Raw genomic sequence first — 17358 nt, 5'->3', positions numbered from 1 at the left:
AGTGTCCATCAGAACAAATTTGCTGATCAGACACTGGCCTGCTTTCCTATTGGCCCCTGGTTCCTAATAGGATCCCAGGGACTCTGATGGGGGGATTAGGGTTCCAAACTCTCCACTTTGCCCAGTCTCTGTGTCCTCCAACCATGGGTTTGGCGGTTTAGAGGGGGCACCGCGTATGCACAAACCCACCAAGGCGCTAATTAACGACAAGATCACATCAAGAGAAGGAAATCTTTGATTCCAGTTTGGATGGGTCGGGGGTCGACCACAGATTGATTAGTTACCCAAGTGGAGAAGGTGTCATCTCCAGGAAAAAAAGGACTCTTTTCTCAATTGTCAATTTTCTGTAATTTTTTGCAAAATCTCAGATTATACATCAATCACTTTATTTCCCCCCAAATTCTTTATCAAACTAAATTTGCGCTTTTGGATTATGGACTCGGATTGATTGTCCTCTGCTTATCCTTTCCACCTGGAACAACTTGGATTAGCTCATCCCGCTAATAACTCGCCAGCGTCGGCCTGCTTTGACCACTGGATTACAACACAACTTCTGAGGGTCTTCCTTTTTCATGCAGCTGGCCACCTCTGGATTCACAGAACGTTGTAGAGCTCCATTCTCCTCACCCTTACCTATATTTCCTTTCTCATCTTTTCTCTTGCGATTGGAGTCGAGCCGTGCGCGATAAGGAGCCATGGCGCTGCTGAAGATGAAGTTCACCCAGCACAGGCGAGTGCGTCTGGCCCAGGGCCTGTGGCTCTTGTCGTGGATGGCCGTGTTGTGCGGCTCCTTCGTTTTTTCCTTGGGGGTCTACCTTAAGATAGAGCTGCTCCGTCGGGCTGAGGTAAAGCTTGAATGAAAAAAAAATCATGAGGGGTTGACAAAGTGCTGACCTTCACCTATAACCCACTTTGTTCCTTAATCTGGCCCATTGAGTATTTACGTTATCAAAAGTCTTGTCTTTTTTGTTGTATTTCAGGTTATTTTCAGTATAAACATAAGCAATCTGATAGTCTTTCTGCTTACTGTGAATAGTTAAACTAATATTGCGAAGTCAATGTGAACTCACTGATGTCCTTTGGACCGATATTGATTGCCAACATTAACAAGTAGCTGACAGCACAGGACATCTGCAGGACATCAATGTGCGGCTTGCGGCTTCTTCTACATTATCAATCACCAGTATTAGCAAGGCCACCGTACTCTCCAAGTCATGAAGTAAAGTATTATTGATTTGCTTGAGAAGGAGCATTGACTGGCGCACAAAAAAAAAAAGGCATGAGAACAACACTTGCTTCAAAAGTCTAAAGCTTTAGCGCCTATAAAAATATTGATCCACATTGTGATTCGAAGATTGTACTTGTCACAAATCATTCGCTACTCAAAGGAAAAGGACAAAAGAAAAAATAAGCAGGCAGAGTGTGTTAAATAAAAATAGAAAACGAGTAAATTTACTTCACAGCATAAGGATGAGCTTTCCTTCTCCATGTTATTTAAACCATGGAACTACCATACAATAAAAATATTAAATTGCGGTCCCAACGAATCACTTATTGTAGAAAACATCTGTCTTTTACTATTATATGCTTTTGGTAACCTTTCAGTGTGTTCTTTCCTTGTGGAGGTGATGGAGAACACAGAGATCCACGTGGTGCCCAACATCCTGATGCTGGTGGGCCTAGCCTCCATCGGCACCAACTGGATGGCAGGCCGAGTATGCCAGGACTCTTTGGATCCCAGTCGCTTCCCTCGCTGGAAGGTTTTCCTGCTGGGCTGGTATGCTCTGGCCGCACTCATCTGTTGCCTGCTTGTCACCGTGGTGGTGCTCAGCTACGCCCTACAGGGGCGCTTGGAAGAGTCTCTGAAGGTTGGCTCATATAATAGAGTTTTTTTTTGTTTTTAATTGAGCAGGGATCTCATTTTTAAGCCTATAGTTTCATGGCACTTTAGTTCATAACCTTTTAATGAGGCTATACAATTTCAGGGTTATTAGCACATCAATCCAAAATAGTTGACCATTCCGTCCACTGATATTTCATTTTGCATTTAATCAAAAATCATAATGACAATTAAATATGCTCACAAGAGCACGATCAGTGCTTATTTGAACAAGTGTGAGAACATAAACTGTTCAAATGGATAAAAGGTCACAAAAGGACCAATATGCAAGGGTACATGACATGGGTTAAAAAATGTACACTTAAAAATGCACATTTATCAAATGCTCTCTAGCCAGATTTAGGTAGCAAACACGGTGCTTCCTGTTTTCACTGTTATTTGAAACATATTCATAACCACTTCCAAGGCACATTGTTGTGTATTGACGCTAGCTTTCAAGCAACAGATCCTGTTTAAGAGAAAGGCAGGATTTCCAATGCTTTGTAGCCATTATAAGTAACAATTGTGACTGTGTTACGCCTCTTTCATTTGTTTCCCTACAGACAAGGCGTAATACAGTTACGGTGGTGTTGTTTCTAGTTGTGTATTAATTTATCATAACTTTTGGTCTTTGCGACTTAGTAACACCCTTAAGAACAAAGGTAGTGCAGACAGTGTTACACATACTATAATGGACTACATGAATGTGTTAGCAGTAGATTTATATGAAAAGGTGATAATACATGTCACGAACTCACTTTATTTGCAGAGTTCAAACATAATGCAGCCCAGTCGACGGGGATCTTGCCCAATTTTCCAAATTGCCCACTCGAGGCCTGATGCTGAGGACCTAAAAGTCGATATGCACTGAATGGGCATAACCTTAAAGCATAAGCTAATGCGATCTAAATATGATCAGGAAAACTGCCTTTAATTGGCACTTTCAGAGAAATATTACACATTATGTAGTGTAGCACTGGATTGTATTTTAAGAGGTGCGACAATTAATTGACCATTAATCTTTTATCAAATGAATCAATAATTATTTTTAATAATGGATGAATTGTTAAGATAATTTTTTTGATTTAAGATAGTCCAAATACTTACCATTTCAGCTACTCAACAGTAAATATGGTCTTATTTCTGTCATTCTCCATGAAAATTGTTGACTGATTTTATTTGTGTTGAATCCAAATAATTTCCATTTACTTTGGAAAACAATGATGAACATTTTTGCATGTTTTTTGACATGTAATGGATCAAACCAGGAACGTTATCATAATTTATTTGTTTCAGCATTTTCTGCACTGTCAATTTGATTTAATCAATACTTGTGTTGTTGAATAAAGTGATTAATTGACAAAATGATCAACAGATAAATCGATGACGAAAACAATTGTTAGGTGCAGCCCCATGTATTCTATAAAAAACACGAGATTACATTAACGCTGTGAAATATGTTTATGTCATGTCACAATAAAACAAAGGTTACCGGTAGTTTGGTTTTAAAACAAAGACCGCAGCAAATTTTTAGCAGGTGGGCTTGACTTTTTATTTTTATTTTTTGGGGTTGTTGTTCTTTTTTGGCTAGTCATGACAAAGATAGAAAAGCAGCCATCCTTTATGAATGTATCTCTTTCAACTCAGGTTGGTTTGAGGAATGGGATCCGTTTCTACAAGGACACTGATGTTCCGGGCCGCTGTTTCCAGAAAGAAACAATAGATCGTCTGCAGATGGAGTTTCGCTGCTGTGGAAACACCAACTTTAGGGATTGGTTTGAGGTGCAGTGGGTCAGCAACAGATTCCTGGACTACACTTCCAAGGATATCAAGGAGTAAGTGCATGATAATACACTGATGAGCTCAGTGAACAAAGAAAAGTAAAAAAGATAAGATCCTTACATGCAACAGTGGAGTGGGAGTTCAAAAGCTATGATGACTCTGCAAAACAGTGGCTTACTGATAAAGGAAAGGATTCATCATGTTAGTGTACAAGAGTGTGACACGCCGACACAGCACTCTGCTAACTACAGTGCGTGTTATAGTGGTTAAGGTGGAAGACAAGTAAAAAATATTCTTAACAATATGTTCCATGCGCCCCTACTAGTCTATACACGGAATTATGATTAATATTGCACGTGTAGAATATGAGTTGAGAAAAAAAGAAAATCTGCTGATTTTTACTCTACTCAGGGAGCGGCCATTTTGCCTTGTACAACCATTTGCTGTTGACTGAAAATGACAGTCGGCTAAGAGCTCAGGTAACAACCATCACGGCTCACCTGGGTTTGGTCACATGATGTTCGCAAGATGAGTCCTTAGGTACTATGATGTCATTTTCAGTCGAGAGCAAGCGGCACTACAAGGCAAAATGGCTGCTCCCAGCTGAAATGGATGAAAACAGGTTGATTTTTCTGGTTAAATCATATTCCACAAATGCAATTTGAATCAGAATACTTTGCTTATATAAGTAGGGGCACATAAAATACATTATTGCAAATACATTTTTTGACTTGACTTCATCTTTAAATGAAACTGCTGTCCACCCTGTAACTGAGGTAAATGAGGTAACTGCCCCTTTAATAAGCCCTTTGGTGTTTAAGCGACATTACTACCAGCATCTTGTCTTTCTTCAAAACAGTGGACCGTTACATAATAATTATTTACATTTTCATAATTATCATTGTTTGTTTTGTTTGTTTATTGAACATAAAACATATACAGTAATAATTTGACAGAAAATAAGGTAAATAAAAAAGTAAAAAGAAAGAAATCAATCTTCATTCAACACAGTTATTATGTTCAAGGGAGTAGGATGAAGTAAAAAACGTATCTAGTCCTACCCCGTTATGTGTTTATATATATCATCTATATATATATATTGCGCGTCGTCCCGCACGCGGTCTGTCCTTCCGTCTGTCCCTTTTCAAAACGTACCTACTTCACCGCGCCGCTGCGCGCCGCCACTGCGCCGCTCAGGCACTGGCTCACTACGATCGCGCGGGCATCTTAGCGAAAAAATGTTGTCTACCCACAAGCATTGCAATGAAATTGTTAGTTATTTAGTAGAGCTAAACATCTCTTTATTTTCGCGATAAGCAATGAAGATGAACAAAAAGTTGAACCAAGCAACAACACTTTTGTGGGCCGAAGGCCCACCTTACCAGCCTTCCGCAGGAACTAGCTGATGAGCCGCCCGGAGGGCGGCGAACCAGCTAGTTATATCATATATCATCATGTCCACCTCACGCTCATAAAATTCAAACATGAGCCAAAAATTTCCACCATGTTATCATCTCCCCTGTCAGCAGGTTCACATACTTTGCATTTCATTGCTTGCAGAAATGTTAGTTAAAAAACAGTATGAGAATGTGCATTTCAAACAGCATAACATCCACTTAGCACATGGAATGTGAAGTTCAATAGAAAATCTCAGCCTCAAAGCACTTTGTGGTGCTGTTGACTCAGTAAAGCTTTCAGCTTGTTTTTGTGACTTTTACTTTCCTGTCTATCTATCTATCTATCTATCTATCTATCTATCTATCTATCTATCTATCTATCTATCTATCTATCTATCTATCTATCTATCTATCTACTGTATCTATCTATCTATCTATCTATCTATCTATCTATCTATCTATCTATCTATCTATCTATCTATCTATCTATCTATCTATCTATCTATCTATCTATCTATCTATCTATCTATCTATCCATCCATCCATCCATCCATCCATCCATCCATCCATCCATCCATCCATCCATCCATCCATCCATCCATCCATCCATCCATCCATCCATCCATCCATCCATCCATCCATCCATCCATCCATCCATCCATCCATCCATCCATCTATCTATCTATCTATCTATCTATCTATCTATCTATCTATCTATCTATCTATCTATCTATCTATCTATCTATCTATCTATCTATCTATCTAAAACATGTCTTCTTGTTTCATTCCATTTTTTATTCTCCCTCTCTCCCCTCAATCTTTAGTCGCATCCGTAGCAACATAGATGGGCGCTACTTGTTGGATGGCGTCCCGTTCAGTTGCTGTAACCCTGCATCCCCTCGGCCCTGCCTGCAGTACCACCTGACAGACAACAACGCCCACTACAACTATGAGTTCCAGAATGAGGAGCTCAACCTTTACAATCGTGGCTGCAGGGAGGCTCTGATTGATTACTACATGGGCCTGATGAATTCAACTGGTCCTGGTGTACTATCAGTCATCTTGATACAGGTGGATCACACTGTCACGACATTGTTGACAATAGCCATAGACAGTAGCATAGGATGGCAAAATCACAAAAATCATGCAGAAACTTTGATAGCTCAAGATTTGAGGCACATCTTAAGTACCTTCAATGTGGTTCATATTGTGATAAAATATACAATACAGTACAAATGTGATCATGTTGATTTTTATATGGCAATAGATGCTTTTTACTAGGAGATTTATCTTGAAATAATGAAACTTCACACACAAATGCTGGAAGAACACGCAGACATGTAAACAATCATATTTACAAGCCTATATTCCTCTTATCAGTGAAAATCGAGTTATATGAATAAAGGTCCCCATGTTCTTCTACTCGATTAATCTCCATGTAAGTGTATCTCCATCCGTGCACCACACTGCCCCACAGAGGACACAGCATGCACAGCAGAAATTTCTTCCTAATTTTTCAAATATATAATTATTTTAATTAATACAAAATTATTTTCTGGTTGTTGTTTTAAGATAGATTTAAAGATACATTTTGGTAATTGAATAAATGCTGAATTTGGAGCTGAGTCAAAATGATCATGATTATTGTTGTTTCTAAAACTAAAATCTTATTTGCTTTTGTCCTCACATAGTTATTGGTGTCACATACCTCACTGACCACTGCTCCTGTCCTTTCTGCCTTGACATGTCCAGATGTCAGTCCTGTTGAGCCTGCGCTACCTGCAGACCTCGGTGGAAGGGGCCACGGCTCAAGAGCAGCCGGAAGGGGACAGCGAGGGTTTTCTTCTGGAGAAGGGAGTGAAGGAGACCTTGGAGGAAGCCAAAGTAAAAATCCTGCTCCTGCTAAAGTTTGGCCAGGTTGACCCCAGTGCAGCTGATGGCTCTCCTGATGCAGAAAAGCCCCCACCATCTTCCAGCTAGAAATTGAGTGAATAAAATCATAAGCAGAATAATCCTGGAAGTTGTGAAGTCACATCGAAATTTTCTTGGTTGAGTGCGTTGTGGCTGGTGGCAGGTAGAGCACCTCCTGGTTTTGAAACATTAGGCTTTATTCATGCTCCACCAATATACGGCAGCCAAAATGTGAATGTGTGACCATCCATCAGAGCTTCTCTTCAGCAGATGGGTAGTAAGTTGCGTTCTAACAGTATTAACAGATTTAGTTGACATTTTGCCCTTAATCTGATACTTTTAAGATGATGTCATAGATCATCCCGTGTGCACTGTATTAATAATCTCACAGCTTTAGAGTTTTTCTGAACTGCAATTAAATGCTTTGGAAAATGTTTAAAAGTGGCAATGCACATGCAGGCTATTAAAGGTAGACATTTTAACCACTTTGTAGTTTCTGCTTCTATTTTTACAAGGAACAAGAGGAAAGAAACAAACTGTATAGGCCAATCTGAGAGCAATTTGTCTTTGTGTCTCAGTACGTGTGTGTGTGTGTGTGCGCACGTGTGCTTGCATGCACGCGTGTGTGTGTGTGTTACTTCTATATGAAGCTGTCATCTTGTCTAGGCAGCTCAGAAACAATCGGATAATCCTGAGTGTACATTATCCTAGAAATGATGCATAGGCATGGCAACACACTCTGCCATAGAGCAACTACAAGTTTTTATGTTTTTTCCCCCCCGATTACATGAAGCAAAACAGGTTAAAATGCCATTAAAAAAATCATAGTGGGCAATCTTATAACCTATGATGTTTCATATGTGTGTTCCTTTCTTTTAAAATAAAAAGGCTTACAACACAATGTTTTGTTTTATTCATGCAGTGGCTATAGAGATGATTGATGAGAGCTTTAGGAAGGGGCAAAATTTAGTGATCATGCTGATATACTGTCATATTGATGCAATTATTGATGTTATTGCGCAATTATTGATGTTATTGCGCGGGGGACAGTAATTTTGTTGTTAATATTTAAACTAGTCCAAGTTTCAGGTTCACACTGAGGTCGGAAATTAGACCCATCCTCCAAAACTAGCAAAATAATTCTATAGGTAGCATGGAAACTTCATGAGGGAAGCCCTAGACAAGAGAAAAAAAATGTCTTTGCAGTGTGCGTCATAATCTGGCAGTATACTTCTAAAATAGAAGTAATTTGCATACTCTAATGGTTACTGACAACGAGGGAAAAAATATAACCCAAAATATGTCCCTAGATTTGTACACATTGTTTTACAAACGCTCAACGATGATGACAACAAATACAACTTGGAGTCAGTCCAAGAAATGTATTAAAACATTCCCGGTACTCGGGGGGGGGGGGGGGGGGGGGGGGGGGGGGGGTTGGGTGTAAAAAAATAGATCGTTGCATTTTGATTTTGACCGCCCACACACACACATGCACTGCTTTTTAAATTATGTTTGTTCCTGCTTGCATTTTCACTGATTTTATTTCATGAAGTCGTGATTGTGAATGGGACGGTATACTTCTCAGCCATGTTGTTTGCTTGCTATGGTGTGAAAAGGTTGACTGCCAGAATGAAATGTTCTATCTAAAGAGAGTTTCTATTCAGACATGACTTCTGAGCGCCCCTATCAATCATCTAGCTCTGCCGCTGTTGTTCTTTTGTTAAGTTTGCTGTGCACCGTATTTTTTCGGACCATAAAATGCAACGGATTATTCGGAACAATATCAATCACCAAGTCTATTTTTACACATTTTCATACATAGGGCCAACTGGATTAGAAGGTGCCTTCTCTTTGTGAAGCATTGTACTGTATGACAAATACCGGTACTTTATTCTACATGCTTTCTTGATAGATCTACCATTATTTTGCGAGGGTGAAACCAGGTCTCACATTCTTTTGTTCGATGTGAATCAAAATGCGGGTTGCTTCAAGTGGAGAAGAGGAGCGGCTGTGTTGTTTACCTGGCTCGTACAGCAACGACATTATCCCACATTGTAACAAAAGAAATGTGCCACCAGAATCGCTCATCTTGCATTAGACACCAAAGGAGGATGTAGTTCTGGTTACGGTGTGAGAAAGCCATGTATGCCTGATGTGTGAAAGTAAATAGAAAGGAATTTGAATGAAAGATGACAAACTTAAAATCCGATATCCCTAAAATACATAAGGCTCACCGGATTAAAAGGTGCAATGTCACTTTTTGAGAAAATTTGAGGATTTTAATTGCGCCTTATGGCTTGAAAAATACGATATATATTTGTGAATGGTGGACCAGTCTCTTGGGGTAAACTGGAGCAAAATAATGACTTCAAGCATTGTATTGGCCCCAAAAGATGTTGATGCACCAAAACTACTCATCTGCCCTGAAAGTTGAATGGCCAGTCCAGCCAGCAGTAAGTAATGTTCAGTAGTAAATGCAAACGTCATCAATTAAATCACTTACATGTATTATTAAATTCCTTGTTTATTAAGATACGTAAAGGACATTATTATTAATATTGCTCCATTTGATACTATGCAGATCATAACGCACATCAGAAAGTGCAAGCAATAGTGAGTATTTAAAAGGGAGCATATTTGACGCATTCTCTTGTTTCCGAACAAAAACAATAATAATAATATAATATGTAAAAGACAACTATACTTGACACATTTTATGAATTAAGGGTCAGTTTCAGCAACAGGCGGAATTTTTTTTCTTCCAGAAATGTCATAGGTATAAGTTACAAAGCATGGTACAACCCGTACCGCACATGCTTTTACAGGTCAAACTTTTAAACACCAAAACATTATCTCAAAAACCTGACGTGCTGTAAATAAAAAGTAAATAATACTTTTAGATACTCTTAAAGCTCTCTTTGATTAAAATTTGCTGTTTACCAATGTGCTCGAAAGTGATGCAAATGGCACCTCTGATTGTTTACCACTAGAGGGCGCCAACACACAGTGTGCAAAAACAGGAATGAAGTAAATACTGATTCGCTCAGTCTGTACTGACGTAGGGTCCCTTGAATTCTAAATTGCTTTAATAATCTTTGTTTTTCCCCTTAATGCCCACATTATGTCTGACTGCATGTAAAGCAACGTTGGCCCATTTTACATCCAGACAATTAACATGAGAGAAACAAATAAAAAAAGGGTGAGCTGGATTTTGCTCTTCTGCACACACATGAGGTTATGAGGCCTCATCATGGGATCTCAGCACATGATTTGTCAAATCCCCATATGACATACGTTATGATCCATTCGAATAATAGGAAACATGATCGTGTGGAAAGAAGACTGCCTAACAAATGCAACATGAGCCTTTTCACAATTCCGGTGTGGTTTTGCAATGAAACTGGGCGTCACAGTCAGAGAGGAAGAGGAGGGGGTGGAGGAGAGAGGAAGGGAGGAGAAGAGCCTCACAAATGTCAAACTACTTCACTTGACAGAAGATGGACTCTGTGAGAGTCACTCTAGTAGAGAACTGATATTGTTTGTTAATCATCTGCCTGACTGCAGTTGTGCCTCTCATCTATTTTGGCACTACAATGGACTCAAGTGTGATGGAGATAATAGAAGAATTCATGGAGAGTGCATTGGTGCACTGGGTATGTCATTTAACATTTATCACTCTCGCCCAGAGGAAAAGGTCATCATTTTTTTTTCTAACAATGATGCGCAGAAAGTATAAGAATCTTACACGGCTTCAGTGTATGATTTGCACGGGTCAGTTACATTCACCTTTCCATTTGAGCAAATTAAAATACAATATTTATGGTTGTTAAATACATCAGTTCATTGTGTGCAGCAAAACAAACCTACTTCTCCTTTTCAGAATTGTCCTTTGCCTCTTCAAAATTGTTTTTTTTTTTCCATTTCAGCCCCAACACTTCCGTGTTCTTGGTTGGCTTCTGTTTTTTGTTTTCTTACAATAAGACAGTTCCTCACAAGAAAACGAATACACGGTGTCCTCAAAACTTCGCAGGACATTAGTTTTGGCATTGTTGAAATCACCTGGAATTTTCGGATCGAGATTCTATATTTGTATTTTCTGATAACATTAATTCAATACTTGAACTGTTCAATTTCATTGAGCTAGTTTTTGGTAGTTTTTGTGATAAAAGCTTTAAACTTATGGCCTTTTGTCAGGGGACAACCTCCAAAATGCCTGTCAGATATCATAATACCTTTATTTCTTCATTTTTTAAATACAGCATTGTTGAATGAAGAAAACTTGTTTTTTTTCTCAAGCAGAAAATACTTTTTTCATACAGGGCAAAAAAGCTGGTGCTTGAGCACCACTTGGAGGGTGTCTATGCATGTACATGGCTGCTGCCTTAGTCCAGCTCTTAAGATGAGCCACACGACAAATTCTTCGTTGTGCCTGCAGCTTGTCGACACTGTGAATCTTCCTTGAGGGGATTTTGCCACTGCGCTTACTCAGCGACACGGAAGCACGGCAATGCGAGTCACGCACTGAATGACGTATACCACCTTGTTTATCCTCAAGAGCTCAACCACGTGGTCTTACCTCAGATGCCCAACCATGTCCAGGTTGTGTCTCTTGTTTACCAACAGTGCAGGTAGAAAAAAACAATCATTATACTGCCATTTGCATTGGCAGCTCTTCTTAGCAGAGCTTGAAATATTGGCTGCGGCCTCATTTGGCTGCCTGTCACCTTAAAACGCTTTCTAAGTGTGAGCGCACTCATCCCACCTGCCCACAAGGGTGTAAGAGACTTCTGTGTGGTAGCTTGTGTGAAAAGGCTGCCCGTTTCCAATTTCCTTTACTGGTCGCCCACTGAGGTCCATCAGGACCAAAACCTCATGCTTCAAGAACTGCTTTTTCCTCCCTGCAGTTGGCCAAGGAGCAAAGTTCCCCAGTGACAGTCAGATGCCCATTGTGTTATGAATCTATAACTGATGGGAGATATGTGCAAAAATCTGTTTGAAAAAGGGAGTTCTGTGTTGAGGGGGAGAAGGCAGACAGGCTAACGTTATTCATGTGCTGCATATCATATCTCTAAAACTGGATATGACGAGTTTTACTCTGTACTGACAAAACATACCCCCCCCCCCCCCCACCCCAAAATAACTAAACAGCCTACTAAACAATAAGCAGCAGTGCGCATCGAGTGTTAGCAGAGGTGGGGGACTCGGGTCATAACACTTGGGAAAGACTTTGTCTTTGACTTTGACTTGATCTGCATTACTTGAGACTTGAGTCATCTTGTTTACGGATGGAAATCTGAATTGATCACACTTTCCATTTTTAGAAAGGCAAGAAACCCCAAAAATTTTTTGGGGTCTTTATTTCATTCGGGCCAACCTAACAAACTAATCAACGTCACTTGTTGGCATTAAGTTGCTGCCCAAACTCAAGAGCGATGGTGAGGATCAAAGGTTTGACTTAATGGATTACTTCGTCGATGGTGTTGGCCATCGCAAAACACATGATTTACAACTCTCAGTTTACCAACAAAACAATGAAGTCGAACTTCATTTGTAACTGCAAAACTCACAGACAGTACGAACATTTACAACTAAATAACATCATGATCATTGTCTGAACTGTTCATTAGTTCAGACAATGAACAGTCAAAGTTAGCGTACATGCTGTACGCTAAGTTTGGCGCGTATTTGCAGCATTGTACCAGTGTTCATCAATATCCATCGTCCCTTTCAAATAAATAATAAAATGTAATTAAAATTCAGTAAACTATTCTTTAAAAAAGTGGCCCAATTATTGCTAGTCCAGTTAAAGTTTAACACTAAACATGACTTTGCCCTATAAAGTCTGCTTGCTGAATGAGAATGCGTGTGCAAAATGCCATAGACACAGTAATAAAACTATAGCAGAGGCACGTTGTTACTTAAAAGGCTTGAAGCAATGGATATTTGAACACAGACGGGACACTACACATGTACAATATCACAGTGGTCACATGCATACAGTGTATTCTTATGCTCTGTGAAAAATGTCACATACTACTACATCCTACTGACCCGTTGTGACAGTCTTTGTTGTGTAGATATATGACATATGTACAGGGATGTGCCTAACGTTTCAAATCTTAAATTTGCACATACAATCCCACCTTGTTCACAGTTTCTTTCTTCGAATTCTGATTTGCTCTTAGGTTCATCTCTTTGAGAAGATGGTGGAGATGGAAAACGGTGTCCCACTCTACAGCCAGTACATTGACGTGAACTCCGTTTCCCAGAATTCTCGGCACTGCTACCTCAGACTGACCAATGGGATTTTCCTCAACAATGTCATGAGGATCATGTAAGGCTTATTTACAATCATTACATGCCAGGAAGCAGTCGGGCAGCATGGTATACCTTTGTCTCATAGTTCAGGTTTGGGATTCGAATCTGCGCTCTGGCGGAATTACTACTTTCTACCACTTTCCAAAAACGTTCCAAAAACGAAAGTGTCTAATGGTGTAAATGTGAATGATTGTTTGTCTATTATGTGCCGTCTGATTTGCTGGTGACCAGTCTAGCTACGGTGGACTATGCCAGCTGAAGTTCACCTATATGATAATGATGTGAGAAAAAAAATGCTGTAAAATTGTATGGATGAATAGTGTACAATTATGTGCGCTAATTGGATATTAAAACGCATACAAGCCTAAAAGGTTAACCAGAGTAAAATTGCAATCAGGTAAAAATAAATAAATAAATGCAGCACAAATGTAATATGCGGCGGCCTGGTAGTCCAGTGGTTAGCACGTCGGCTTCACAGTGCCGATTCACTTCAGTTCAATTCCAGCTCCGGCCTCCGTGTGTGGAGTTTGCATGTTCTCCCCGGGCCTGCGTGGGTTTTCTCCGGATGCTCCGGTTTCCTCCCACATTCCAAAAACATGCATGGCAGGCTGATTGAACACTCCAAATTGTCCCTAGGTGTGAGTGTGAGCGTGGATGGTTGTTCGTCTCTGTGTGCTCTGAGATTGGCTGGCAACCAATTCAGGGTGTCACCCGCCTACTGCCCGGAGACAGCTGGGATAGGCTCCAGCACCCCCCGCGACCCTAGTGAGGATCAAGCGGTTCGGAAGATGAATGAATGAATGTAATATGCACACATTTGAAGTTTTTTCTATGAAACATTATTCTAATTAAAAATACTTTTTATTGTCTTGCATAAACTTAAAATAACATTTATCACACTCACATTTGTAATGCTTGCATTGTTCTACAGTCACTTTGATAAATGGCAATAATTCGCGTTCCATTCATATTTGCCACAAATATCCAATGAAACATGAAATGAGTTCTGCATACATGGCACCCTCTTAGTCATCTCTACTGAATTCCTCATCAGCCTGTTCATTTTTAACCACATTGAAGCCATAGCTTTGCAATTGACAGGAAAAGATCTTCTGTCAGTCGTAGGCCAAAGCCAGATTAATTTGGCCTGACTTAACCTCGCTTATTTCAACAGTTTAATTGCATGAGGATTCTTGCTGGCAGTGTGTCACACACATTAAAATTGTATTCACCGACTGCAGAGTTCCACCACTTTTTTTTTCCATCTGGGGCAGAAACATGGTAACAAGCTGTTTGATCAAGCGTCCGTAAATATACAATACTTTCATGTCTTTCTGACACCTGTGATTGTGTGTCCCAGAGACCCCAACCCAAGAGTGGAGAGGTTGTACGACAGCGACATGGATGACAACATGCAGAAAATACAGAACTTCTCCATCTTAAATCGACACCTCAGAGCATTCTATCAGGTAGGGGAGAAGTTGCCGCGAGAGTTCAAGATGCTACAGTGATCCCTCGCTATTTCACAGTTCACTTATCACGGCCTCTGTGCATCACGTTTTTCTTTTCCAAAGTACTGTATTCAGAAAAAAATGCCAAATGACTCAAAGGTTTTGTATATGGCTGTAGCTTGATTGGTTCCCAGTGCGACGTCGACCAATGACAGCATGAGTGCATCTATCCCATGATGCACAGCCATGTTGATTGGCTGTGCACCTTCGCAGCCCCGCCCAGCAACCTTCCTTGTGTCTTATCACGTGGAAAGCCAAACTCTTTGATCAGTGTCACATCACCTGGTTGCCTAGATCAGTGTGTTAGTGTGTGGTGATACTAACTGGCGAACTGAGTGGATGCCCATTATCATTGAAACTTTTATTGTGAGCGTGCAATTGTGTTTGAGTACATTTTATGAGCAGTAAAATCAGAAACTCGCAACACCTCTCGACGAGTGCCCCTCCTACGTGCTCTGGCGCCAAAACTCACCACCCAAAGACTTCTGATCCTAGAATCGCCCCTGGCTGAAACAAGGGCTTTCTATTTCACAATTTGAGAGCATCATTTTATATACAGTACTTGGCAATTTTACATGTAATCATTCAAATATGGCACGACACTCTTCTCTGTGATGTCAAAGATTCACCAGACATTTATTTTCACTTTATTGGGACTTTTACATGAGTGTTACATGTGAGTAATTAATGGAGAATTAGTTAACGAGACTTGTTAATGAGTTTTGCTTTACCCAAAATGAATGCAACGTAAAAGCATTTCCAGATTAAAAAGAGGTGCACCAGCTCTTTTAAGGCAAGGACTGAAACAACTTCCACCTCATTATTAATAGAAAAGCCTCTTAAAAGGCAGAACCATTCTTTTACAAAAACATAACTCAAGGCTAGAAGGAAGAAGGAAGGATGGAGGAACGTGTTTCGAGCTGTAAGGTTGCAAAAACAGAGAACAAGATGGAAAAGTGAAGCAACTATTTGTCTCACTACAAGAGCATTCCTCCGAGGGATTTTGTAAATCGTTGGAAGTGCACTCAGGGGATGGCGGAGCATTTGCACGAACAAGAAGATGAAACAGAACATTTCCTTCCTCCATTATGAAGCAAATTGGGCGACTTTATTTTTGCTGTCATTGCGGTTGGTGGTAAGGCTAGTGTTGAGGACAGGAACAGACAATCTAACAAATACGTGGCAGCATAATTTTTGTGCATGTGTCATTTGAGGAAATGACCCTCTCTCGAGTTTCTCTTGAGGAGGACTGACGTGACAAAGCTATTCTCCCTGAGCACCAGTCAGGTGGAGCTGCTTTAGTCACAAAACATAGCAACCGCAGTTTTTACGGTTTCACTTCCTTATTTTTGGTGAATCACTCGTGTTCTTGAAAGCTCAGAGCAACGCAAGTCAACACCGGTGATAACTGATTCCCCCAGTCAACGTAAGACAACGTTAATATGTGTTTGACACTTGCCCTCGAGACAGCAATGTTTTTCTTACTTAGAATATGTGTTTGGGACAAGCAGTCTTTTACTGCCCCAATCGTTGGGGATTCATTATGGAAGCTCACAACTGAAATAAAGTTTTAACAGTGGCATAGCTGGGCTGCCAGTGCTCCAGGAATGTCAAGTATTTGTATTTTTAATCCAGTGGACCTACTGTACAGCCACCCATGGGTCCCCAAGTGCAATACTAAACCTTTTGGAACTAAAACGAGATAGCCAGAGTATGTAGTGCTGAACCATATTTGTTTATTAACAGACAAATAGATAGATAAACAGATAGACAGGAACAATGGAAAAAGGACTCCAGCTTTCTTCTGTGGTTACTCTGACTCATTTGTACTGCGCTTCTCGGTTGAAATTCTGGGTCTGGCACAAGGCGGATGGATGAATTTTCTCATTAATCAGCAATGAAAGTCAGAACCTTGAAAACTGTCATGTGCTTTTTAGAATTTAACCCTTTCATGCACTTTGGAACCCATGATCAGCTGCCCACTGCAATAAGCACTCTCCGTGAAAGGGTTTAATGTGGCTAAACATGTGACGCCTCAAAGAAATGATTAGCTTTTTGTTCATTCAGTGGCTGGTGGTGCACGGCTGTGCTTCGGTGGAGAAGCGAATTGTCTGGTTTAACGGGGAGTTTCAACGAGCGAGATTTGAATGCAGCCTCACTTCACTAATCTTAAACCTCTCCATTCCTAAGTGTCATGCCAATATGAAACTGCGCAGTTGTGATAGTAACAGAGAACGCTGTCCATCTTTAAAAAATATCATCATCACAAATGCTAAAATCACTGTAACACTGTATACAAGTCGGTGTTAGCCATGACCGCTTCATTTTTAGCGTATTCATAATACAGTGTTACAACATCATTTATCAGTTTGAGGTTTCATAGTTTGGAATACAGTATGTACTGAATTAAAAAAAATCAAAAAAGGGGGATTGATGTACCTGTCAAGCAGAGATGTTTCATAGACTTAAAAACACTTTTTGATGTGTAATTTTTTTAAAAATTGTGCACATAATGAACCAGCCAATGACGGGCAAGCGGGCATGTCATAAATAATTG

The 17358-nt window shown here is 40.1% G+C and overlaps 3 protein-coding genes across 3 annotated transcripts in view; 2 read left to right on the top strand and 1 right to left on the bottom strand.

The window, feature by feature from the left end:
* The window catches only part of scyl1 (SCY1-like, kinase-like 1), a 123254-nt gene that overhangs the window by 56822 nt on the left and 49074 nt on the right, over window positions 1-17358 (bottom strand). The gene's annotated exons all lie outside the window — the stretch shown is intronic.
* rom1b (retinal outer segment membrane protein 1b) lies at window positions 110-7454 on the top strand. Its single transcript, XM_052075732.1, has 5 exons — window positions 110-845; window positions 1626-1868; window positions 3527-3714; window positions 5883-6129; window positions 6811-7454. Exons 1-5 carry the CDS (start codon window positions 696-698, stop codon window positions 7036-7038), a joined length of 1056 nt encoding a protein of 351 aa, XP_051931692.1. The 5' UTR covers window positions 110-695; the 3' UTR covers window positions 7039-7454.
* The window catches only part of ccdc88b (coiled-coil domain containing 88B), a 59306-nt gene continuing 52348 nt past the window's right edge, over window positions 10401-17358 (top strand). Inside the window, exons 1-3 of the mRNA XM_052073051.1 lie at window positions 10401-10625; window positions 13158-13306; window positions 14651-14759. Of these exons, the coding sequence (XP_051929011.1) occupies window positions 10566-10625; window positions 13158-13306; window positions 14651-14759 (318 nt within the window). The 5' untranslated portion in view covers window positions 10401-10565. The remainder of the gene's footprint in view (window positions 10626-13157; window positions 13307-14650; window positions 14760-17358) is intronic.

The sequence above is a fragment of the Hippocampus zosterae genome, chromosome 1, assembly GCF_025434085.1.
Source record: "Hippocampus zosterae strain Florida chromosome 1, ASM2543408v3, whole genome shotgun sequence".
NCBI classification, from domain to species: domain Eukaryota; kingdom Metazoa; phylum Chordata; class Actinopteri; order Syngnathiformes; family Syngnathidae; genus Hippocampus; species Hippocampus zosterae.
Note: the sequence above shows the minus strand (reverse complement) of the source record. Positions and strands in the feature narration are given on the sequence as shown.

Excerpts from the sequence above, each read along its gene's own strand:
- rom1b (XM_052075732.1), top strand. The coding sequence starts at position 696 with ATGGCGCTGCTGAAGATGAAGTTCACCCAGCACAGGCGAGTGCGTCTG. Across the intron at positions 1,869-3,526 it reads GCTTGGAAGAGTCTCTGAAG|GTTGGTTTGAGGAATGGGAT; the intron begins GTTGGCTCATAT and ends CTTTCAACTCAG. Across the intron at positions 3,715-5,882 it reads ACTTCCAAGGATATCAAGGA|TCGCATCCGTAGCAACATAG; the intron begins GTAAGTGCATGA and ends CTCAATCTTTAG.